The sequence below is a fragment of the Haliaeetus leucocephalus genome, unplaced genomic scaffold, assembly GCF_000737465.1.
Source record: "Haliaeetus leucocephalus isolate CR32 unplaced genomic scaffold, Haliaeetus_leucocephalus-4.0 Scaffold269, whole genome shotgun sequence".
NCBI classification, from domain to species: Eukaryota; Metazoa; Chordata; class Aves; order Accipitriformes; family Accipitridae; genus Haliaeetus; species Haliaeetus leucocephalus.
The window spans coordinates 17,424-44,373 of NW_010972705.1; the positions used below are offsets into that span (position 1 = coordinate 17,424).

Genomic DNA, 26,950 nt, shown 5'->3' on the forward strand with positions numbered 1-26,950 from the left:
GGGAGGGGGGGGGGGGGGGGGGGGGGGGGGGCGCGGGGAAGACAAAATATGGTACAACCTTATACTCAGTTAGAGCAGCACAGGCACAATGAAAATAAGTGTTTTCCAGGATTTGTTGAGAAACAAAATTACAAAGTTCCACTTAACTGTTCAAGCACATTAAATCAAAGATGTCATTATATGAGGGCTCAGCAACTTCTAATGATGCAATGACACTTATGGATAGGCTTAAGCCTATCAAAACTTAGTTTGTGATATACTTGTAATGTCTATTACCAGCAAATAAGCATAACTCTTACAATGCTGTAACCAGTTGTATTATTAGGATTACTTTTTTTAGAAAAAGTCTTTCATTAAGACCGCTTTAAACTGTCATCGGCATTAAGAAATCTTATGAGCTAATAAAGAGAGAGAGAGAAAGCTATGTCAAAGCACTTACCAAACTGACTAAGAACTGAGGACTGAGTGATGGGTGGTTTTAGATCCCAGGATGATGTGTTAGCTGTAGTAGTGGTGGCAGAGCTACTATTGTTTTGTTGACAGGTAAACTGACCCAATCCTGGAGATTTCAACTGGTCCAAGATTTGGGATCCAGTAGAGTTGGCCAGTTTAGAGGATCCAAGTTCTCCAAAGCCAGAACAAAGAACTGCAGACTACCAAAAGACAAAAAATAGGGGAAGGAGTGGAGTTAAGTATTTAATAAATAATTTGAACGTAACAATGCCTACAGCTCCTATGTGGCAGCAACTAAAACCTTTTCAGCCCTAGATTACTAACAAATGATGAATAAAAAATTCCGCAGTTGTAACATATGGCCAGATCTTCTCAGATTGTCAACACTACAACTTCCACCACTGTGATGGCAACAATACTGATTTACTTTAATCCATGCATCTCAAAATAGCATATATTTACTAATAGTTAAACTGATTTTCAGAGAATAAATATAAGTGCCCAATTTCAAGCCCTCACAATTGACTCAGAAATAGGCAGGTTTCCATAAAAAGCAGTCAGATAATGTGCTTGGAAATAACACATCATAGTTTTCTGGCATAGAACTCTTCACTACAAACAAATTATTTCATCCTAAATCAGCATGCAGTAAACACATCTGCTCTCTACTCTAAAATTAATACAAGCACTTCATGTAAACTGAGAAACAACAACTTAGCAAAACCAGAAAAGCAGTAATTTTTTTGTGCATGTGTGTAAAGGGAAGGAATGGAATTCTTAATTCTATTCCTTCAATATTTGCAACCTGAATTTTATAAATACTGAAATATCTCATGAAATGACCAGTCCTGGAAAAGTTGTTTAACCTGAAATATTTACTCATGAAGACCCTTTAGAAAGCATAAGATAATTTTACCAGACTTTGAGGAGAATAAGAATTTACAGCACTGGAGCTGCAGGTTCCTGATGCCATCTGGGTGCTGTGCTGAGAATTTGTGAAGACTAGGGCTTGGCCAAAGGTCTGCTGCTGGGGAGGCTCAAATGAGTTGCCTTCTGTCTCTTGGGTAGAAGTCACAGGCTTTTGAAGCAGTGTTACCAAATCAATGCTGTAAGAAAAAGCAAAATTTGGCTGGAATAAACATGATGATTAGGCTGCGCTGAAACTGAAGAAAGCACTAACAGTACTAAAGCTGCCATACCAGCAACAGAAGTAACTGTTTAATTAGGCTGATTAACAGCCTTTTCAAGTATTGCTTGTCTGCCATACAAAAAGAGGTAGAATAGAGGGTTTTGCCAGGAAGTGTATTCCATTAGCTGAAACCTTCCACTACAGCTAGAATACAAATTACCTTTGCACTCTTTTCAAACATTGTCAAATTTATAACATAATGTATCACATAAGTAACCTATATGATTAATATAACCAAGTAACCAGAGACAAGTCATAAAAGATACATTACGTTCAAGTGGGCCTTGCTGGCAAGCCCATTATATATATTGATAATCCACATTCCCTGCATATCATGCTGTCCCTTTAAAAAGACCAAGGGATCAAAGTCCTATTCTGTATAGGGTGGGTATGAGGACAGTAAAGACTGAAGTCGCACATGCAGTGATCGAGTGAATACGTGATGACACGGAAGTCACAAGAGCAGCAGAAATAAAAGCTAAGTTTCTCAGATAGCAGGCACATATCCAAAATTACTCCACCACACATACCTGAGCAGGATGAGAAACTTAAATTTTCTTATATCTAAGCATGGCTTACTAACCCCTACCACATGTTTAGCACAGGTTTAACCAAGGAAGAGCAAAGCACTCAGACAATAAAAGAAATCTACTCCAAATGTTCTGACTTAAGTTTATCCTAAATATACCATGGGCTTGGGCTGAAAAGCTGCTTCCAGCAATTTCATTAGCATAGATTTCTTAACGCCCAAACCTTTCTCATGGCAAGTTAAAAAAACCCAAACAAACAAAAAACCCCATCGCACCCAAACCAAACCAAACAAACAAAAAAACAAAAACCAAAACACCAGAATTTGAGTTGATGAACTGAAATATTTTCTAACATAATCTGAGGGACATCCACTGGAGGAATATTTGCATTACAACAATGAACACGTGAGCATATCACCTCTAAGAAGGAAAGGATTATAAACTGTAGACCAACTGACACCATGTCTACTCTCGATCACATCCATGCTGGAAGGACAGTTTTGGTGCAGTCTGGAGTACAGCAGTACAGCTGTATCAGGATGTTTGGGACCATTAGGCCACCTAGTTTTCAGATCTAGTTTTTGATCTCATGCTATCCAATTATTGAAGTCTTCATGACACTAAAGTTCTGTCCCAAACCACTCTCCTGGGACTTGAGGCTAATGCAGACAACTGATTCCACAACATCATCAGCCAGGCATTGGGTGAAGACAAAGGCAAGCAAAAGATGGCAGCAACTGCCACATTTTTGGTTCTCTGTCTGAACTCTGTATCACCAGTGAAGGCAAGTAACAGTGATGCTTACCAGGAGATTTCCCTTCTTGCCAACACAAGCTTTTCTGTTAATATATTTGTCAAAGCACTACATTCTGAACTTTCTGCATCTACAGGGCCAGGCTTCCATTTTCTGAACAGCAAAGCTTCTTTTCAACAGCAGAAAACTCTTCTTCCCAGCTACTTTTGTTCCTGCCTGTAAGCAGTCTGTGCAGAAGACAGGGTCTTCTCAGTATTATGCTTGTGGATTTGGTAAGTTTGGCTCCACTTCCACAGTCAATAATAGGTAACACAGGAACCCACAAAACCAGTGATTTGCAAGCAAGGCTTCTGCAATTTTGAAATTAGCTTGACCAATCTCTGACCAGGGCTGCCATATGTTTTATTCAACATTTTATATGTGCAAGCTAACATTGCTTCACCAAGCAGAAGGTTTTTAAGTTATAGGGAAAACCTGGAAAAGCAGCTTACCTTTGCCCAGGAGTCACGTGATTCTCAGCTGGAACAGAGGAAGCAGTGAAGACTTTTGTTTCAGAAAGCTGAAAAAGAGAGAGAGGGGAAAAAAGTGTATTTTAATCATACACATGCTCACACTTTACTGCTGTGACATCTGCAGAAATCCCATCTTGGTCAGGCACTTCCAAGATAAAAGCAAAGTCAAACTACCATTACAACCAGTTATGCTGGAAAACAGGGAGATGATTCGAGACAGTCAGCATGGCTTCACTAAAGGGCAAGTCCTGCCTCACCAACTTAGCAGCCTTCTATGATAGAGTGACTACAACAGTGGACAAGGGAAGAGCTATGGATGTCATCTATGTGGATTTCTGTAAGGCCTTTGACACGGACTCGCACAACATCCTTCTCTCTAAATTGACAATATAGATTTGATGGGTGGACTGTTCGGTGGATGAAGAATTGGTTGGATGGTCACATCCAAAGGATAGTGGTCAACGGTTCAATGTGCAGATGGAGATTGATGAGGGGTGGTGTCCCTCAGGGGTCCATACTGGGACCAGTACTGTTTAATAACTTCACCAATGCCATAGCCAGGGGGATTGAGTGCACCCTTGGTAAGTTTGCAGATAACACCAAGCTAAGTGGTGCAGTTGACATGCCTGAGAGACAGAATGCCATCCAGAGGAACCTGGACAAGCTTGAGAAGTGGTCCCATGTGAATGTCATGAGGTTCAACAAGGCCAAGTGCAAGGTCCTGCACGTGGGTTGATGCAACGCCTGGTATCAGTACAGGTTGGGGGATGAAGAGATTGAGAGCAGCCCTGCCGAGAAGGACTTGGGGGTACCAGTGGATGAAAAAGTTGACATGAGCCAGCAATGTGTGCTCACAGCCCAGAAGGCCAACCATACCCTGGGCTGCACCAGGAGAAGCACTGCCAGGAGGTCAAGGGAGGTGATTCTGCCCCTGTACTCCACTCTGATGAGACCCCCTGGAGTACTGCATCCAGCTCCGGAGTCCTCACTACGGGGAAGACGCGGACCTCTTGGGCCGGGTCCAGAGGAGGGCCACCAACATCATCAGAGGGATGGAACACCTCTCCGGTGAGGACAGGCTGAGAGAGCTGGGGTTCTCCAGACAACTGGAGAAGGGAAGGCTCCGCCGAGACCTCACTGCGGCCTTTCAATACTTAAAGGGGGCTCAGCAGAAAGACGGGGACAGACTTTTTCATGGGGCCTGTAGCGGTAGGACAGGGCGCAACGGCTCTACACTACAAGAGGCGAGATGCAGACTAGATACAAGGAAGACGTTTCCTACCATCGGGGCGCTGCAACACCGCAACGGCTGGCCCAGACAGGTGGTAGCTGCCCCATCCCTGCAAACATTCACAGTCAGGGGCTCTGAGCAACCTGATCTAGTTGAAGATGGCCCTATTCACTGCTGGAGGGTTGGACCAGATGACCTTTAAAGGTCCTTTTCAACCCAAACCATTCTATGATTCCGTGCTGCAGCTCTGCTTCGAAAGAAAAAAACATGTAGTCAAACTTCAGCAAAGTCTTCTACACAGATCAAGTACCAATTTAATTAAAGAGTTAGGAAATTTGATCTACTGAACACACACTATGGTACACCAAGGTAAGTACATCAGTTTGAGCAACTGAAAAATATACTAGTAGAATGTAATTAACATGACAGCTGGTACATCATCAGTGTAAAAATACCTTGTGCAGACATAATTTAGGACTCCACAGAGCAGCTCTGATAAATCTTGTTGCGGAAATCTAACATACTGCACCGTTCCCACTCATTTCATGTATCCCTGTGTTTTACATTTCATGTCACATCAGCAGCGGAGGCATCTTTGCACTCAGCTAGGGACAGTGAGCTACCATTCATGGTTCCTTTTTGGCATTTCTACTAGAGGCAGCAATAACTTTTTAAACCATTTGCTCTGTGAGCATGAGTTCGAAAACAATAATAAAGGGAGAACCATGTAATTGCTTATACTACTATAACCAGTCAGACCACCCACAGCAGAAAACTGTACTGCTTTCACCATGCTGTTACGATAAAGATAGATACTTGCACAGGTAGCTGGTGAGAGGGAGCTGGTTGGCTGGGATTTGGGGGGAAAAGGGGGTGATTTTGTTTTGTAGATGGGTTGTCTGTCTGCTCGTTTTTCTTTTTAATAGCTTTCCTTTTTTAAAAAATAGTTAAACAGCTACAGCTTCCTAGGGCTAACTCATTTGTATTGACAGGAATACTTGCAAACCAGAATACATCTTAAGCCAGTACAGGTTAGGTTGAACAAGATAAAGATATGCATGTATAATGGTTATATTTTAAATTAAATTTGCACAAAATCACCCTTAACTTCTTTGGTGTAGCTTTGTATTTAGACTAAAGAATAACTGACTTATTCAAACACCCCGAAATAAGCCCTTTAGAATGTGACATTTGAATACAGCTCTTCCAGGAAATTATGCATTTTTAATTGCATACATTGCTAGCAGCCCAGTTTAAAGGACATCACGGACATGAGCCAATTTCATCTGCCATCCCACAGGCAGCTCTACTGAAAGCACCTATATACCTGAACATGGTCATCTGATTGGGATTCTCCTATGAAACACTGGACACAGAAGGGCTGACTGGGAGCAATCACTTACCACTCAGAGGCAAAGTTGAAATGTTTCATGTAGTCTCCTAGCACCCACTTATGTGCAATACATTGTATCATGCAAAAATGGGTATCACAACAGTTCCTCCCTCCATTTCCTTCCCTTCCCTTGCCTGCCAATACAATGTGCTTTAGTCTCATCTTTCTGGAACACAACTCTGTCCTTTGCATAATGGAGCTAGCCCACAACTCTATGTACTGACCAAAATGAAGAAAGAAGATTCAGCTCAAGCATATTTCCAATTAAAGAGGCTAGTTTTCTATTGTTCAGGCCTTTCCCCACTGTACGTGTTATTTTAGAACAACGTGCACTGTACTTTTTGCAGTGTTACAAGACTCCTGCGTTATATGGCAAAAGGAGGCCAGCTAATGGCATGAGCAGCAACCTATCGTCTGCAGTCCCTTGGTTAAATATTAAATTCTTTGTAATGTCAACAGTTTCCTATGCTCACATAACCCAGGATAAGACTAACTGCGGCCAAAACACATGAATACTGAAAACTAAGAAAATCGAGAAGGCTGAGGATGTTTGCAACAACACAAAAGCATGCTTGACATATGAGAGAGGAAGCGTTCTCTTCAAGTGAATCAGCAAGCAAAACAAAAGTCTCCAGCTACCAGCTTGGCCACATTGACGTTTATACTACAACCTGTGGCAAACTCATGCCACAAGCTCCGATCAAGCACCTAATTCAGAAGTCTGCTGGGATTATGGCATTTGTCAAAGCACATAATTCATGCAGCAGCAGCTGAAAAGTTTTGTTATGCAGATGTATTTAGTGTTTTTTAGAAGTAGCTGTATCGGCTCCTAAGTTATTTACCCTCACTGTACACTACACTGGCTCACTGAGGCTCTGGCATTTTCCCAGAACTGAATGAATGGTCATGAACCATTTGCAAACATCAGCCTCACAAGGATATTTCCTCCATCTGCAGTGAAACGCCTGTGCTTTTCAGCTCCTGTTCCTATGATAAAAATAATTCTCCAATCACCAAACAGACAATCATAGAATGGTTTGGGTTGGAAGGGACCTTAAACACCATCTAGTTCCACCCCCCTGCCATGGGCAGGGACACCTTCCACTAGACCGTGTTGCTCAAAGCCCCATCCAACCTGGCCTTGAACACTTCCAGGGACTGGGCATCCACAGCTTCTCTGGGCAACTTGTTCCAGTGCCTCACCACCCTCACAGTGAAGAATTTCTTCCTTACATCTAATCTACATCTACCCTCTTTCAGTTTAAAGCCATTACCCCTCGTCCTTTCAAACATATTTAACAACTAGCTACCAGCTCCTATGGCCAGTTGATATGTGACGAGAAAGGAAAATATACTCCAGGATCCTCATAAAAACTCAACATCAACAAATCAGAAATAAGAAAAACTTATTACTGCTTTAATATGATGTACTGAAGTTAAAGAAAATAAAACAAGTTCTCATGCTGCTTTCTGAAAAAGGAAACACTCCCACTAAAATACACTTTTTTTCCTTTTTTTTTTTTAAGTGTTGCTGTTGTTTCAAATAAACACACTAAGACTGCCAATACTGTACAGAAAATGTTTGCCTTCATCCACTTTCCAGCAATTCATATGTATTCTATTTCTCCCCTTCTGATAGTTTCTGTAGTTAAACTTTGTTTTCTTTAGCCAGGAGAATATGATCACAACTTTAACAGGAAAACCCAGAGCCACCTACAGTACCTCAACATTTGTCTGGTCCTTCACTGTCCATGCCCTGAATATCACTTTAACAAAATACAACCTCCTATTTTCACCGCAACTAGTTTCCACTCCATTTAGGAGCATGCTGACAACCTACGATACTTGTTCAATACTTACTACTAAAGATAAATACCAGAAAGGACTATTAGATCAAAAAATCTAATCCTTCCCAGCTCACAAACATTAAATTTCACTCATCTGCTTATAACTTGCAACTGACCAGACAACACCACATTTAAACAAAAACAGTCTTCAGAAATACACCTGGTCTTTATCTGCAGACAGCAAATACATCAGCTTCCTCAGTTGTTTTAATCCTTAGTCATGCTGCTAGAATTGTTTGTTTATTATACATTTAAATGCATGGCTCCATTTTCCAGCCACAGATTTATATTATGGCTTGTCTGCTAGACTAAAAACAAAGACCATTATATGCTAATAAAGTTACCTTTTCAGATTTGGTAAACTAAAAATCTCACTCTCAAGGACCTCTTCTATCAGTAAATGATTTTCAGCTATTTTCCACAATCTTTGTTTTGTAAAAGCAGTAAGTAATTTGATGCACTGCTTCAGAATCATGTTCAGAAGAGTCCACATAAAGAAATATAAATCAAGAATGATTAAGAGACAGGGAAGAGTGCCTACAAGCAAAAAGACTACAATGGCTTTTTTTGTGCCACAGCATCAGCCCTTTAGGCAAGCATGCTGAGCTGTTCTTTTTTCATCATAGATTACAATCCTGAAAAATTTCCAGTTGCTGCTTTCCAGAAGACAGCCCCTGTTCTGGAGGTGTGCCTTTATTCCTATAAAACAAATGGGCACTTGGCTATATTAAAACATCTTTCATTTGAACAGGTCAAATCTAGCAGAGGTTCAGATTTCTCTGCATGACTGGTTTATTCTTAAATACCATTCCAATAGTTTTTGGATTTCCCATACATTTTATTAAGCAGTGATTTTATTTTTGCTTCCAAATCATTGATAAAGACACTAGATGGCATTTGGCCTAGGACTGGATTCCTTTATAGTCCTCCCAGAAATGCCCACGTTGAGCAAGGGTCCTCCTGCAAAAGATCTAATTGCCAAAATTTGCAAGGTAGGTTTTAAACCACTTAAATGTGTTTCATGATAGCATGTAATTATTTTTAGAACAAAAGTCGTAGAACAAATCTCTTACAAGGACATACTCTATCTTCACAGTTAACTCATAATTGACTTAAAGACCAAGATCAGATTTATTTGAAGTGGATCTATCTTCCATAAAACTATGCTGAATGGCACAAGTTGTATTCTTATGCTTCTATGTTTTTTTAAATCAGATAAATCAATTTTTCCTTTATTTTTCCCCCAGGCATGTTTTGGGCTCACCATTTCATTCAATCTGTCTGAACATCAGCACATGAACAACTTTCTCCTAGGTTACTGGGATTTTTCCAGGATGCTAAAATTAATAAAAATTAACAAAAGGCTAGAGATTTCATCTGCTGTTCTTTCAAAATTCAGGTGCAAATTACTCAGTTTTAATAATTAATTTTAAAAAATTCTATCCCTCATCAGCATTGCTCACCACCCCCCTCCCATGCTACAAATGTTGTATTGTATTAGTTTCAAACAGGGGTGAGAAACAAGGCCAGAAATTTTCACTATCCTTAGCCCTTAGTCCACCTCTAGCATACACTGCAGAAATACAGGACAGGTTTAAAAAAGATGCCAGCTTTTGGCAGTAACTGACAGAGATAACCTAGGAATTTTAGTTTCTTTTAATTTTCTCGAAAGACAGCCCTCTCATTAGATAAGGACAGAGTTTTCCTATCTATTATGCAAAACATTCACATATTTCTATGGATAACACTGACATGCACCCTACAGGAGGAGGCAAAAGGGATGACTTCCAAGACAATCTCTTACTCTTCTAAAAATAAACATAGATAACATAATGGATATTCCTATAAAACATGAAAAACTTCTCAAAAGCTAAGTTTTCTTTTCCATACTTCTTGCTACCTCATTTGTTTTCTGAACTACTTAAGCTTTAATACAATAACTGAAAACTTAAAATCACAAATTCAATTTTCACACATGATGACTACAAATGCCAAGTATTTGGAGACATGAAGACACCTTTTGCCTGATAAAGAAAGAGAACCAAAATTGTTGTAGTACTTTAGACAACACATCATGATGAAGCAACCGGAATGAAGCAATTAAGCGCTAACTTCAGCATACTACTAGCTCCTTTTTTCAATATTATGAAGTGGACGAAGTGGAACAATTATGCAGATTTCAAACAAAAAGCATCAAATGAGTAGTCTAAAGTTGTTTAGTAAGCTTCAGCACTTAACTACATAAAAGTCTTGTGATGTCTTTAAATCCCTACACAATAGTGGGGGAAGTAAGCAGTTAACACCCATCAGCACTGAGCAGCAGAGAACTATAATTCACAAATAGTTAATTTGGGATAAAACTTAAAATTTTATTATCGATGTATTGTCCACCCAGCAAAATAAACTAATATTTCTTGATTCAATTTTGTTTAAAAAATAAGCTTATCTAAACATACATATTTTAAACAGGAATTACAGCAAGAAACACAATAAGAAATATCATTGCACGCAGACAGCAAAGTATTACTTCAAACATTTAATTTTTGAAGACAACACAGAAAATCTGAAAAGGGTAAATAATCAATCGGTCTATCCAACAAGGTACACTTACATCTTCATTCCAGTCTTCTGCTGTCCATTCTTCTATTGAGTTTTTCCATGCTCCTATTGTAATTTGGGGAAGGAAAGAAAACAGTTACAAGCTAAAAGCACAATGTCGCATTTCAACCATTCTGCTTTATAAGCAATCCTGTTTCCATTATTAGTGGAACACGACGCGAGGAGATGGTGGTTGGAAACATGGGAAGGTCTAGAAAACCAGTCTGCAGATTTAAAATTTTGGGAAGGTTCCACACCCTCCCACCCCCTTTAATTTCTGATTTCAGGAATTTCTTAGCCACTACTGTATAAAACACAATTTGCACAAACATGTCTGCAAACAGGGATTAATCCCAAATATTAGAAGAACTTGCTCCTATGCCCCCAACAACAGTGAGAGGCTACTCAGCCCTCCCACAGGACCTCCCAGTTTCATGCACAAATTCATACAGAGCCTGAACAAAACAAAACCACACCACCTGCTCCGACATCCATAATACTACTTTCAACAAATTCAAATCCCAGACCCAAGTTATGCCTCTGGAGGCTCCTTTCCAACCTGTTAACTCTCTCCTCAGGGCAGAATAACCCCAATCCATTCCCCTCATAGAGCAATTTTATTTTAAAACATATGTAATTCATATAAGGGCAGCAGAAGAGACAATAAGCTTCCACTGTAGCTGCAAAACACTCCTTCCTGTCACTTGTGGCAGAGTTTATCTGGCAAACACTGGAGCACAGCGTGCAGTCCACAGCATGCAGCAATGGCAAAACTACAGGAAACGATCCTACGGATGCAAAAACCTGATCCCTTCCACAGGAAACAGCAGGCACAGACATGCAAGAACAATAAATGGACCTTAGCCCACCAGTGTAAGCATAGGGAAGGTTATCCCAGCAACAACCAGAGCCTTCATTTAGTAACCATGAGTGAAGAAAACACCAGCAGTAAAGTTCCTGCTACCATCACCTTTAATCAAGTACAAAAGCAAAAGAACTAGTGCTTTAACCATCTCCTTTTACTTAACCAGGAACCATGTGTCTCAGAGGAGACACATTCATCCAGAAACAAGCCCCCTGAAGACAGCATCAAATCCACGTTTGTACTAATGCCATCACTACATTAGTGCATTCTTTTATACACCTTTATAAAGCAGCGTCTTGGGCAGAGGAGGGTGGAATGGCACTAATCCAGTGAGGTGAACAGGCCTACCACAAAGATATACACACAGTGGGGAGAAGAGAGGGGGTTTATACCTTGGAATCCAAAATTATTTGGCAGGTCCTGAGCAAGGTAATATCCATTCTGTGTTGGCTCTGTGGAGCAATATAGAGTTGCCTGAAACACCTCGTGCTTACATTTTACCAAACAGCCCCTAACCAAGAGGTTTCTACATGCTGCAAAATAACTAATAATCATATCTGAGCACAGCAAAATTACTACAATGCCTCAAATTTCTAGATTAATTCACACATTTTTGGAAAGGAGGAAAAGCCCAATGAGCAGCAGTTTTTAGAGAAACAGTTGATTTCCTTTCCCTTCCCCTGACCAGCACAGGATCTCTTCTTCTGGTTATTTCTTCTTTAAAGAAATACCTCCTGGTATTTGTCCTGCTTGTATTTGTCTCCCATGAGTCAGAGCAAGGCCTGCGTCTGTAGAAGACAAAACTCATGCTGGTGCCAGCACTCTCACAACGGAGCTTGGAGTTCGCTAAAACAAACACGAAAAGAGCTCGGAGAAATCAAGCTCAACTCTTGAGCATCCCCCACCACCTTTGGGAGGCTGAATCTGTTTGGAATAATACTTGGGACATTTTCCTGACATTCAGTTTAAATGTTTACCTGCTGCTCCTACTTATGAACATGGATCTGTGCATTTACTCTTTTTAACTACTGAACATCACCCTTCACACCCCTCTATTAGTTTACCCAAGTTGCTAAGTTTATTATTGTCACTTATTAACACTCTACCTTCCCAACTCAATCCTTCCAGCCTCAGTTATTTCACTGGTCTTCTCTGCATTAAATCCAGCTTGCTAATGCCTTCCTCCTATTGATGGGATTCTAAGTCTGATCTTGCCACAAGGGCGTCAATTTCCTTTCAGTCCAAAATCCACCTTGGCATTATTGCAACTCCATATAACCTCCTCCCAACCTTTACCGCATGCCTTGCAAAGCATCACAATTTAAGAGATCTCTGTTTTCCACATAAATTATGCTTTCTGTTTTCAAGGATCCTTGTCATAGCAACTTCAACCTAGACGGCTATCTGTGACTCTTTGCTGTTTCCCTTTATAATAAGTTCAGTTTTAGAAAGTTATAAAGCCCATAAAAAGTGTACGATATGTTTTCATCAAGTCTTCAGCTATTTTCCTCCTATTCTTCACCTCCTGTCACACTATTTAATTTTTTTTCCTTTTTTTTTGAATAATCAGTCATAGATATTAGCCCCAAAATAATTTTATTTTGGCCTATCCCAAACTTAGGTACTAATCCTTTCCTTCTGGATTACATTCACATTCTAGAATGACCTCAAGGTTTCCTTAAAATGTTTCTTCTAACTTTTACAGCAGTCCTAAAAAAAAAAACAAACCAACCAACCAAAAAAACCACTTCCTCGTAACTTCCAAGCTACACAATTCCCTTTTTCCCCCTTGACAGTTACACTATAATTTCTTTTTTCTTTCTTGTCGTTCTTCAGGGTCACGTAAGGCTGCTCATAACTAAACGAAGGAAGGTTTTCTGTGAAACTCATGAAACTCTAACAAAGTAGAGCTAGCAATAAATTATCAGAATACAATACCATTTTTTAACCTACTTTGAGAAGTGACCACCTCCAACTGCTGTGATTTGTCACTCAGGATCTCCCACTGCCTTGTATGTCATAAAAAAGGCAAGAGATTGAACACTCAGCATGCCCTTAAGAAAATATTAATCACACTGTTCAAGTTTATTCCCTTTTGGATGAGGATTAGTTATTTCGTTTCTTCTCACCTGTCCCTTCTCTTTGCCTTTCAGTTATACATTACTTCTATAAAAATTAGGATGCAGGAAAACAGATGCCAAATTATTTGGAATACAATTACACTTAAATGTTAAGAATCATTAAAGATTTGCCCTTAACTCTCTTCTTATTTCAACCAACAACACCAAATTTTACCTCCACAGAACCAGCTAGCTTTTCTATCAGATTACATGATGGTGCACCTTTCATTCAGGCTACAGTGATTCTTCTGGCATCTGCAGCAATTCAGGACAAGAGGTTCTATCTAGAGCGCTTTCAGAGCTCATATGGGGGCAACTACATTTTTGAACAAATAGTGTATTTCTTTTTAATTGAAAACGTTGATGTTGATCATTTCCCAGCACCGGCTTAAAGAGGAAATACTGAGTAAATAGTCAGAACTCCACAGAGAGCTTGTATTTGCACGATGTCTTCGGAAAACATTTTGATAAGCAAATTGGTTTTGTTTCTCCAGGTAGTTGCCCAGTTATCACCTTTTTAATGTAACTGCAGATGAAATACACTAATTTTGCAAGTAGCTAGTACGAGCTAATTTTGTTTTTTCTTTTTAGATGAAAGAAGAAATGGGACTGGGTAATGAGGAATAAAGAGAGGGACTTCCATCCTGCCCTTTCACTGTGTACGCTCTTATCTGACATCCTTCATTAGCCTACTGCAGGCTTTATGGATTTCCATACAGGTAAATCACCCTCATTCACATCTTCAGTAACTCCACATTGGTAACTTATTTATTACTGGGACTGTTGATTTGTAACTAACACAACCGCACTGTAAATTAAGGAAAAAAACCCCAACAACTGAAAACTAATATTTGTGATGAAAAAGCTAAATCACCAGCTCAACTTTGTAGGACCTGCTTCCAGCCCCATACCTTGCCTGCCACTCTTTCCCCCCACCGCTGCTTCCATCTCCCTTCCCAGCACTCTCTCTTCTGCTTTAAAACTACCACCACAGCTGCAGCCTCCTCTCAAGATGCTTTCTTTCACAAGGTTGAAAGTGCTTCCCACTTGGATAAAGCTAAATGATTCAATTTTAAAGCCTCCTCTTTTTAAAAAGATATCTTCTTTTTGGCTCAGGGACTTATTTCAGACATTTCTACAGCTTGTCTAAAGAAGAAACACTGTCAAATAAAACACTCTTTCTATAGTCATATATAGAGAAACATTTTTGTCAGTTATGGTGCCTTTCCCATTTGCACTGAAAGTAAATTAAGATTAGGAGCAAAAAGGTACTTAGCACGCAAAAAGAACATTCACATTTAACTAGTTTACTTTAAATTTCCACCAACCAAATGATTTTGCAGGAACTCCCCACATTGACACTCACTCATTGATACCCCTAAAAACCATTAATCTGATGAGGGCAGGGAAAATTCCCAAATGCCTTCTCACATCTTCTTCTCCATACCATGCCCCTCAACTTCCCATACATGCCTTAAGTTGCATCACTGAAGTTCAGTGCAGTTCTCAGTGACATGCGCACAGCCTAACAGCACAAACACACTTGGCATCCAAAAAACATTCCACATGTCAAGTAGTACGCTTTGAACTTCCACCAATTTGCTCAGCAGCAAAACCCTCATGTAGACACATTCATAATCTTACGGGGATCTTTTTACACACACCAAGCTACTCTTATTCCTAAGCAGAATTCTTCCATTACTGAAGACTGAGGAGATGCCTACAAGAAGGAACAGAGGTTGCCATAAGGGGAGGCACATGAAGGCTACCCAGAGTTAGCAGGGAGGGTCACAAAACATTCAAGCTGACTTGGAAAGTGGAGCACAAGTCAAAGTCATTCATAAGTCACAACCTTACAGTTGCATTCATTAATAACTAAGCAGTGAATTTTCTGCCTCTGGTCCAGTCTCCTCATGCCTTTCTTGTATATCTTTCTTTAGTTAGTCAACCTTCTGTATTCCTTCTGCAATACTTGTGACAACATACCCTACCCTCTGCTACCATATAGCAAACAACAGTATCAGTATTCCTAGGGGAATTTTCAAGTCATTAGGTGTCCTTCTAACTCATTATTTGATAAACTTATTTGAAAAACTAACATGAGTAAAAGTAAAAGGTGCATTTCTGTTTGCGCTATAGCACCAAGTAATTTCAAAAGTAACACCTTGGAAAGACGCCAGATTTGGCAAAAGAGCTCCTTTTCAATAATCATTCATATACTCAGGGCCGCTCTCCCACACTGGACTAGAAGGCACTCAGAGTGACAAGACAGCTGCCTAACAAGCCCTCCTAAACTCTAAGCTTGTTATTGCCTTCTCTGGTTAAGTGGAAAATGGCTTGTATGAAGTTCAGAAAGCTGCATCTCAAGCAGCTCACAGCAGAGCTCAATGGAGCACACCGTGGCCTCCAGTATCAGTCTTTTCCTTCCACACTTGACACAGAGGCTGATGAAAAATCATCTGAGTAGGCTTCAGCAATTAAGAGATCAGAAGAGTTACCTTTGCTGGGGTTAAAAAAACAAAACTCTCCTATCACTCAGTGGTTCTCAAGTGTGGACAATAACATACATTAATTTCTCCATCCTGACACAGGGTTTCCTCTGTCTTCATCTCCTGTTACAGCATATGGGAATCAGCAAGGTATCCTGTTTTCCCAATCACAGACAAGCAGGTCACATTCTTCTTTTCTGAACCACCATGAGACCACTTCTTAAGTGGTTCCTTTCCAAACTATGTCTGTCTCTTGCCTTTAGCCAGGAGAGCATACTTCACACTTGAAACTTCATACAGAAACACATAGCTGCCTCTGTCTTCAGACAGGCAGACTGCTTTTTGGCTTCCATTCAAGTGCCCACTCGTGCTTTAGCTAATAATTCTTCTCTTCAAAGGTGGCAGATCTTGGAACTCTCCTCTATCCCAGAGACTCACATCCTTACATTCCTGCATTGTACAGGTGGGGCTTCCAAAGCCATCCCAGTCTTACTGAGTGAATTCATGTTTGTGAACAGTTTTTCTTTTCTTTTTCTTTTCCTACTTAGATATTCACACCCTATTTCCCGATGCCTGTGGACCAATCACTTCAGTAGGACTTTAATTCCTTAACTATATTAGGGGAGCTCTTAAGCAGTACTTAAGATATCTAAACAGTTCTTCACATACAAGGTTCTTCCAATAACTCTTCAAATCATTTGTCTCTCAAAGGATTGTTAGTACTAAAACAAAAAAATTGCAAATTGCTTTCCCTTCATTCTAACCAGATAGTTACTCAGGCTACACAGCATGTGCTCTGCACATTAGTAGCAGTTAAGCTATAAAAATGAACTAGCGTCTGTGTCATGTGACATGTATTCACATTTTCAGAACTTAACTGAACACTAACAGAATGGTTATTTTAACTGCCAATTTGCTACTGGTCTTCCTTCATTCCAATCGTTCCACTTCTTGAAGCATCTTACCAGTTCCATCATCTGCATCATTCTGACCAGTCTCCCAAATCTCTGATTTTGTCCCAAAGCCATGAGTGGCAGAAGACTCCATATAGTCTGCAGGGTTAAATGTCCTAGAGTTTTAAAAGTTAAGAAATGGAAGAGAACACATGGGTCATTCAACGAACACAAGTGTCATCATTTTTAGCTGAAGTTGTATTATATTTAGCAACTCGATTTCCACATAATTTATCTTGATAGTTTTGGTCTCAAAAGAAATTTTTCCTCTATGAGCAGACACAGATAGAACAGGGAGAAAAGAGAAAAGAAGAGGAGAAGAAAGGGAGGAGACTGGAAAAAAAATAATTACTGTAGCGAAACTGAACCAAAACAGTTCCTGAAAAAGCAGTTAACAGCATAGCTACTCCTCCCAGTCTTATAAAGCATTAGTTTATATGGACAACGATAAGCCCCTCTCAGCTGATAGTTTCTCAGCAGGTGGCTGACTGATGAGAAACCAGTATCATGTCCTTTCAGAGCACCAGACCTGCGCAGGACAGGAGTCAGAACATCAGTAAGACTATTTCAGAATGCACACCTGACACCGATGCCAAAACACACAGATGCAGCAAAAGGTGAAAAAGGATTTTTGAAGAAAAAACACTTTTCACTTCATCTCCAGGTACGAACAAGAAGGATTATTAGAGGACTAGAATGAGCCTTCTGTTCATCATGACATCACTGACATTGCACCAAATGCCATTAAAGGCAAACACTGAGTGAATGTAGTGGAGGCTACACTTCTATGAAGCAAGTTATTCCAACAAAACTGAGAACAAACTTTAGAGCTGCTGCGTAACTTCTGTTGATTCTGGTTTAGGATCCATGTATGTCCAAACAGCTAAAGCGTGAAACCTTAAAAACAGGAGAAAGTTTATAATTGCTAGACTTTCTGGGTTTATATAGAACTTGTATGTTCTACACTACACTGAAACAAATCTATTTTTAAATTGACCTAGGACTATCCACACCACACAGAACTTTCAGCCTCCAAGGCACTATGTGGCTGCTACTGATAGGTACAAAGGGGTTATCGAAATTTGAGATATTAACACTGAGTGAACACACATTAGGTTTGTATAGATGTGTCTAGTTAGAAATACTGGTTTAAAACAAAAATAATCCATTAATCATCTAACAGATTTGTGAATTTTTATATCGATATTGGTTTATCAAACATACAGCAATATTAATACATACAGTGGCAATATTGTCAATTAATATTGCCATTGAGTTTGATCCTTGCCAAAATCTGTGCTCTGCATGTTTCTTACCCCATGCCTTGGGCTGAAAACCTCCCCGCTCCTCTCCCTCTGCCACGTCCAAACCCTAGGAGAGAAAACACCATTTAACAGCAACAGCAGAGGAGCCGCCAGTCACTAGTCTGTCACATTAGAAAATACTATGGTTGAAGAATAAAACTACCATAGTTAAAATTAAGTATTATTTACTTCCCAAATTTCGTCACAGGAGAATTTGTTTCCCTAACACACGCAAGTAAGCCACAGTTCATCTAAGACTGCGCGTTTCAGTAGGACTTGCAATTCTTTACTCTCTTTTCTGTATCCAGTGAAGTAGCTCCAAATGCCAAGAAAAGGACTTACCTAAAGACGCATTTCAAATGAGACTGCTACTGCCAAATCACTAGACATTGTTCAAATTTTGTATCTACTTTCTCACTCTTCCCTAAGATGCTCTAGAATCCCAGCCTCCCTGTGTACCCTGATCTTTGAAGAAATTCCGTGTCACTCCTTGCCTGTGAGGAGAAAGTTTGAATATTCCACTTGTTTCCTTCTTTGACTCAGCCCACCTTTCCACCCCTACCTCCCTGTGCTTTTGTCAACCTGCAACCACATAGTCTTTCTGCTTCCCCCTTAATCGTAGTTACTGACATGAAAATTACCCAATTCAAATTACTCAAACAACTTCCTTGTTATCACCCACAAGAATATTCGTTTCTCTCTTAACAAAAACAAATATTTGTTGCCTCCAATTTTGGTTACCAGCCTCAGTTTACAAGCTTCATGATACAGTGAATGGCTTTATTTTTGCATATTGCACAGTGCCAACAGGGCATTTTTTAATTACTTAACCATCCATAAAGCACATATCTACATAAACTGTTAGAAACTATTTCTTACATGCAGCACACTTCTACACAGATTTTTTTTTTTCTTCCCTCTTTTTACGACCTCAGTATCTGAGGCTTTTTCAGTTTGTTGGGTTTTTTGAGGAAAACTATGAGTATTATTTTGTATTACAAGAACAGGAGGAGGTCAAGAGCTGCAGACTGAGAACAAAGCAGTGTTTATTTTAACAAGAAAATTATGTGGTAATTATAAGTCACCAAGCAACTGCAGGTTTACCAGAGCACAAAAGTTATAATCCTAAGTCACCAACACAATGGTTGTCTAAACATCAGAATTACCCATGACACGCTGTTCGAATCTGGATCAAAATTACCCCTTATTTTCAGGGGACAACCTAAACTGAATAAGAACAGTAACTCCAGGGCATGGTAAAAACAGATTAGGAAGTTCCTATTTTAATTACTTTGCTTTCCCTCCCCTTACCACTCGTTCCTCCCCTTACCACTCGTTCACTGTCCAAGTGTTAAAAGATATTTCTGGGCCTCTAAATGTCTACTACCTACATTTTCAGGGACTTCTCAGAAGCATCAAAATAGCAGGATAGCTTTACCCACATTTTGATAAAAGAGTTTACCCATATCCTATACAAGGTGGCAACGGCTAGCTACAGAGGAACCATGGAAACCTGCAGAGGAAGGATTCCCAGACAGCAACACAGTATTTTGGCAGGACAAGAACACAGAAGAATTAAGGTCTGATGCTAGGCCAGATCTTACATCTATCTCTACATTTTCCCCTTTTTGCCCTCTTTTCACAAACAGTTGGAGAGAAGACACACAGAGGTTAGGAAAGAGGTAACAACAGCTGCAACCTGGCAATTGCCATCCCTCTCCACCAAGCCCACATGTGAAGTCATGCTCTTTGCTCTGCCATATACAACAGTACCCCAGACCCCACTGTACCCAACTGATTGTAACTCGGCCTCTAAACTTACTTGCTCAGCCTACCTATTCTACTGCTCTGCTCTCCTTCACCCACCTAAAATCCCCAATCTGGGAAGCTGATCCATGGCATAACAAGACCACAGCTCTCAGAGGCACAGAAGTCAGTGCGCTCTGGATTATGTTTCTGCCCAGAAAATAATTTTTTAAGAGCAGAACCAGCTAAACAAGTTTACTTGGGGCCATCTGTGTAATAAATTTACTTCCTACAGCTATCAATACAGTATTAAACACCATTTACGAATGATGCATAGAAGAGAGATCAACAGATTTTTTACAAGTTCAGCTACAAGAACAATTGGGAGCTGTGAATCACAGAAACAGTCAAGCAGAAATATTCTTCAGTGAGGTAGACATTAGGTACAGAGAGATTAACTGGAATAGCTAGCATGAAAGTACAAACAGATTTTAGAAGAGAAGGTAAGTCTCCCCAGCCTTCCAAGTGCAGAAGCCCGAAAGAATAAACATAGCATATTAAGCAGATGATGAAGTTTTGCAAGCAAGGCACATGTAACATGCCATACCAGCATGGGCACAATAAATTACTTGCTGAAAACAGCAATAAGATTCTCTAACAATTTTAGAAATTGCTAGAAAGAAATAATTTTGTTCCTGAAGTTCCATGCACAGTATTAGACTACTAGCCAGCAAGGGGGGGTTTTATACCAGATCACTTTGAAAGTCAACCCTGAACTTGAATTTCAAGTGGATTCCCTTAACTTCATAAAGCTGTGTCTATGCTTTCTCTAAAAACTGAACTTAAATTAAGTTTAATCAACAAATGCAACAAAAAGCACTCTAATGAAGACAAAAGGGAAGTATCACACCAGCAACGTTACAGAAAGCACTAAATTCAAAGCTAGAAAAGACACAGAGAACTAATTCAAAATATGGGACAGTGAGTACTCACCACTGAAAGTTCACCCTAACTTGGACATGGAATCTCATACATCATAGTCATTAATGCAAGAAAACAGGGAGAAGGGCTGGTACTCTCTTTGACACAACCAGATCACTAATAGATTCTTAAATTCTCATGCTGAGAAAAGTTACTTCTCTCAGCTGCCAAAATTAAAACACAGCCTTAAAACAATGAGAAGGCACAGTCTTCTAACACAGAGAAGTTAGTCATGAAGCAACTATGAATGCCCATCAGGTATTTGCAAACTTCTGATGCTTTTTAACAGTGACCAAAAGGTCAGTGAGCAAATCAAGCTTCACACCACAATTCAGAGCAGGGACCCAAATTCTGAGCATGCAATCCCACAGTAACGTAAATACATTTAAATCAACTGAGGTCTTCCTCACCAGTGATCACAAGCTCTACTCTCTTTCCTGCACTGACAGTTTTGCACATACCAGTGAGCAAGCAGAAAAGTATTATCAGAAAACGAAATTATTAGTTCACTTTGGATCAGCTCTCCAAACCAGTTCCCTACTTGTTAAATACCAGAAAACTAGTCACCTTTACACCAGGATAAGTCACCAAAAAAACCTGTTGTCCCCAGCTACCATGCTGCCTGCCCCTGTTTTTTCTTTTTTGGCTTGATTAGTTTTAAACTTAGATGAATCCTCTGATACAGTTCAAATGCACCAGAGACAGACAGGACCAACCCCTCCCCCAGCCGTAATGCCAGTTTATGCTTGTAACATAAAAAGTATAGCTTTAACACTACTCTAAAAAGTTGTTAGATCTCAACAGTCAGCATATACACAACCAATTTTTTTTCCTGTGGTAATTCACAATCAGCAATTTTTCTATCAACAATTTTATCTACCCACAATAAAAGAACAAGTGACTTGGCTGTAGCTCATTAAATCTTCCAGTGAGCCTAAAGGAATAGATTTTCTTACAATTAATCAGCATGTGGAACACAAAAGCAACTGACGGGCATCAGGCAAAGAACAAAATTACTGCCCTGCCTCATATAAACCCTCATAACATTTCTCCACATTCCTTTACACTTGGATCTACAAACAACAGCCTAAAGTATCACGGCAGCATTGCGTACTCATTCCTGCTCCAGGAATCCAGGACTGGGGACCTACATTTAAAGTTGATTCTGATCAACATTCCTGTCACTACCCCTATCCAACATCACTTAAAACAATGAACTATTTAAAACATGTTTTTGTTTCCTTTAACATTGTAACTGTTTAACTATGCATTGTTGGGATTTTTTCCTGCTTTCCAGCACATCTCCCTCAGTTGACTAGGTTCACATTAGCCATCACATATTCACATTTTTCTTTTCTGGAATGATTTCTAGAGAAGTCAACACTTAGACCCAAGCAGGTGGTGAGATTTTCTGTTTCCACTAAAACCCACTGGGAGTTCAAAACACTCCTAATCACACAATCAAGTATTCACTCTGCTACCGTCCATGCATGGAAAGAATCGTTCATCTCATTCACAACATTTCTTCCCCCAAAACAAACACACATTACATGGGAGCATGAGATAAGTGTGTAGTACCACAACTCAGATGGGCCTAGCCCATTAACTTAATAGCCTATTCTGTAGAAAATCCAGTTTGCTGAGCTTGCAGACCTAAATCCTTCCACTGCAACACAGGTGCTTTATTCAAAACTCAGATTTTCACACAGATGGGTTTAAATTAGATGAAGACACTTTAAGTTTAAGAAAGGGCCTAAGAACAGCTGAAAGGAAAAGGAAATGCAGACTGGAAGGGCAGGCAACACCCTAGATTGGTGCTTATCTCCAATTACACAGTAACTGAACAGCTCTGATCTCTGCTCTGGAAATGCAGAGCCAGCCATCCTCACAGCAGACACCGAGGTGACAGAGGCTTAAGCCTTATGAACAGATAAGGAGGCTAAGTATAGAAAGTTTGTATTCTGGGTATTCCATACTACCAAAACAAACACTGAAGTTATATTTAATAATTCAAATCACTTTTGTCTTATCAGTCATCATAAAGCTAGAAGCATTGGATCAGTTTTATATACTGCATGTACTCTAGTAACCATTTTTAGAAGCATGTGCACAAAACTTTCAACTCTAAAAGTTACGTTTAAAAGAAAATAACTTATGTTAAAGCTAAGTTCTGGTTAATCTCAAAAAAAAAAAAAAATTACAGGACACACTGCTCCTTAACCAATGCAGAACCAACTACAGCAAAACTAAACATACTTCAGATTGTGACCTCCAGAAGGTCTTATTGACATTCATGTTTTAAAAAACCAACATCCTTACTAGTTCTGGCAAAGGAAATCCAAAATATAGTTTGTGCCAGCTGTGCTAAGCTTTTAAAACAAGTAATTGTTTAGACATCCAATTCTGGTTAAAGAAGCTCAATTTTTTCAAGGATAGCATACTTCTTATCTAAAAAACATTAAAAAAAAAAAAAGATACCAAGAACAGAAGCTGGACTATAGTCAGATATTTACAAAAAGGATAAGTTGATTTGTTTTCTTATACAGCCAGCAGAAAAAACAAGTAGTTGAAAGGCTTCTCATCATGCTGTTTAAGTCCAAAATTAAAAGATAGTATTTGCCCCTTTCACTTTTATTTCTGTTTTGCTAGAAAAAAATTCCCTGTCAGCATCCACATTTATGGCATGCTCACGTTGCTCTGGAAGAATGAAGAGGAAGAGAATAGAGGAACAGAAGTAAAAGTGACAAATCCATTTTCACTTTGCAAACCAGGATAATTGCTACACATGAATCGGTAACAATTTCTGTGCTGAATCAAGTCTGAAAGTTCACCCACCTGCTATCCCATTATCAGCTATGACCAATTAGACATCTAGGGAGGAGTACATGAACTGAAGCCACAGCGCAGTTTCTCTGGACACTCTCTTCGTCTTCAACCATTTGTGGCTCTTCCTCAGCCAAAGATAATTTACACACATCAAAACCCTCTGTGGTTTTTCCTTTTCTTGCTGTGGTTCTTTTTTAGGATGAAATTGTCAGGTCTCTCTGGGTGTAAATTTTCAGCACCCACAACAACTTATTGAAAGGAATTCCTCAGGTTAACTACATGTATGAAGACCCACCTTCATAAGTTCATTTCAAACCCGTAACCTACTGACTTCATTTAATACTCCCACATTTGCATACTTGGAGTAATCAGTTGATTTCCCCATAGAACCTTCTCCACCAAAATTTTACAGATCTCTACCATACACCTACTCAGCTCTCTCTTTTGCAGGTGGAGTAGTCCTAGTCTGCTTGTTCCTCACACCCCATAAATGCAGTCTTCCCAGTACCTTCAAAAGCCTTTTCTTGCTCTACCACATCCTTTTCAACATGGGGTGGAGGACAGTGGGAGAACCAGACCTGCACTTGAAATTGAAGATGTGAGAACAGCAAAATAAACAGTAGCATAAAAAACCAGAACTGTGCCTGTAAAGTTTGTCAATTTTTATATAACACTGCAGCTGATTAAAACACGAGGTAACATTTCTAGAGCTGACAATCCTAAAGACATAACCATCTTCCTCCATAATTCCTTCACCAGATTCCATTCCAGACAGTTACAAATCCTTGCAACACTGACACACAAATATAAACACTTTGATGCAATTACTACTCATCACCATTACAGTATTTTTTACTGTTGTGGTTTAACTCCAGCCAGCAAGTAGGCACCACACAGCTGCTCACTCACCCGTCCCCTCCCAGTGGGACAGGGAAGACAATTGAAAAAAAAGTAAAACCTGTGGGTTAAGATAAGAACGATTTAATAACTAAAGTAAAATAAAATTTAATACTAACAATAATAATAAAATATAATACCAATAATTGTAATGAAAAGGAATATAACAACAACAAAAAAAAAAAAAACCCAAAAAAAAACCAAAACAAGAAAAGACAAGTGATGCACAATGCAATTGCTCACCACCCACTGACAGATGCCTGAACAGCAATCCACCCCTCACAGCCAAATCCCCCCCAGTTTATATACTGAGCGTGACGTTCTATGGTATGGAATATCCCTTTTGCTAGTTCGGGTCTGTTGTCCTGGCCATGCTCCCTTCCCAGCTTCTTGTACACTGGCTTGCTGGCAGAGCATGGGAAACTGAAAAATCCTTAACTTGGGATAAGCACTACTTAGCAACAACTAAAACATCAGTGTGTTATCAACATTATTCTCACACTAAATCCAAAAAACACTGTACCAGCTACTAAGAAGAAAATTAACTCTATCCCACATGAAATGAGAATATACACATTTAAATTAAGCTCATTCAAGAAATTCAGTTCTGAAAAGAGAGAGAGATGGGAAGTTGATCTTAAAAAAAGAAATTTTTTGGAAATAGTTTCCAAGCCAAAGTTTACACCCTCCGTTTAGCAAGCAAAAATTAAGGGCAGAGCAATTCCAGAATTGTATCCTGAAACACATCCTGTGATACATTTTTGTTTTCTGTTAATCAGTCAATAATACGTATCTACTTCAAATCCTTCATCTCCTGCATACCAGCAACCAGCGGTGTTTGTACACTGTATACCTACTACCCTGTAAAGTTGCAAGGAATGTCACACAGAGTCATTAATGGAAGATCTACTGCACAACAAAGCTAGTGCCTACAGCACCAGGGCAGAAATACTCAGTATCAGGGCTTTTCCCCCTCAGTAAACAGCACATTATGACCCCAGCGTCAATCCCATTTGCTACTTTCAGTGCATGTAATTTCTTAAAATTAGGCTGTTCTACAGTGAAGCAGCAATACGATGGCCCAGCAAATCTTCCCCTAGAAAGCAGCCAGTAAGATAACTCCAGCCTGAGAATGTAGCTTAAAATAGAGAGACAGTGCATTGCTCAGATATTAGCTGACCCCTAATTTTGTACCCAATGCCTAGGTTCCTACACACACTATGCATGAAACTTTTCTAAAAAAGGGTTCTGTGGTGATTACCAGCAACCTATTTACTTTCAGCTGAAGTACTTTATCCCACATTTGACTATTCTGTGTAACAGTAAAGAAAGACTACTGAATGAAATGGCAGGAAGCTTTTTTTTACTATTTCTACTAATAACCAAAGGAAGAAGGTCATGCATCCCTGCAGTACTGAGAGTGAAATACACAACTTTATACAACTCCCTGCAGATTTCAAGGGCTTGCATTATAAAATTAAATTAGGTATTTCCTGCCACAGAATACACACACTTGTAATATAATGATCCTGAAGTCGTTCAACAGGTTTATCACAGACATTTGAGAACACTTCATTAAGATACTTTGCTCACATAAACGTACAGTCTAAAATATTTGGTAGAGAGATACAGCAATACTATGTGTTCTGTGAACAGAAATTGGTTGAAGTTGTTCCAATTTCTTCAGTCAGTTATGTCTGTTTGATCTGATGATTAAACACTTTGGATTGAGACATATGATATTCAACTAGAGAGCTACAGTGTTGACAACAAAAGCAGTGTATTGTTCATAAGGTTACAAAGCAAAAAGTAGACTGTATTTGAAATGAACCTTTATGTTTCACCCAACAATTGAAAAAAAATCCTATCTTTATAATTCGAGTATAAAGGATTATTTTATAAAACAAATACTGAAAGATTTACGTTCCATCTATTAACAGTGCTAACATACCTAAAACTGTAGCTGTGAACTATACCACACCCTCCCATTTGGTACTTGGTGATTCACAGGTACAACTGAGTCATTCTCACAACCCTCTCTCTGGAAGCTACATGTCTTTGCATCTTTCCACTCCTTCAAGATGCAGATCTGGAGACAATGAAGGTGAATGTGCCTGTTGCTGAATGCCTCTGTTACTGGATATTCCAAAGAGAAAGGAGTCCTTTGAAGGCAGAATTTTTCACAAGTCAGGCATTACTTAAGTACATTAGCTCTGCTGTGCACCTTAACAATTCAACTCATTTAATACCCATTTCCCCATA

The 26,950-nt window shown here is 39.5% G+C and overlaps 1 protein-coding gene across 1 annotated transcript in view; it reads right to left on the bottom strand.

Annotated features, from left to right (window-relative positions):
• UBAP2 (ubiquitin associated protein 2) overlaps positions 1 to 26,950 on the bottom strand; it is a 78,499-nt gene that overhangs the window by 14,700 nt on the left and 36,849 nt on the right. Inside the window, 7 exon segments of the mRNA XM_010569315.1 lie at positions 440 to 653; positions 1,370 to 1,559; positions 3,418 to 3,485; positions 10,521 to 10,573; positions 11,765 to 11,824; positions 16,947 to 17,050; positions 18,251 to 18,305. Of these exon segments, the coding sequence (XP_010567617.1) occupies positions 440 to 653; positions 1,370 to 1,559; positions 3,418 to 3,485; positions 10,521 to 10,573; positions 11,765 to 11,824; positions 16,947 to 17,050; positions 18,251 to 18,305 (744 nt within the window).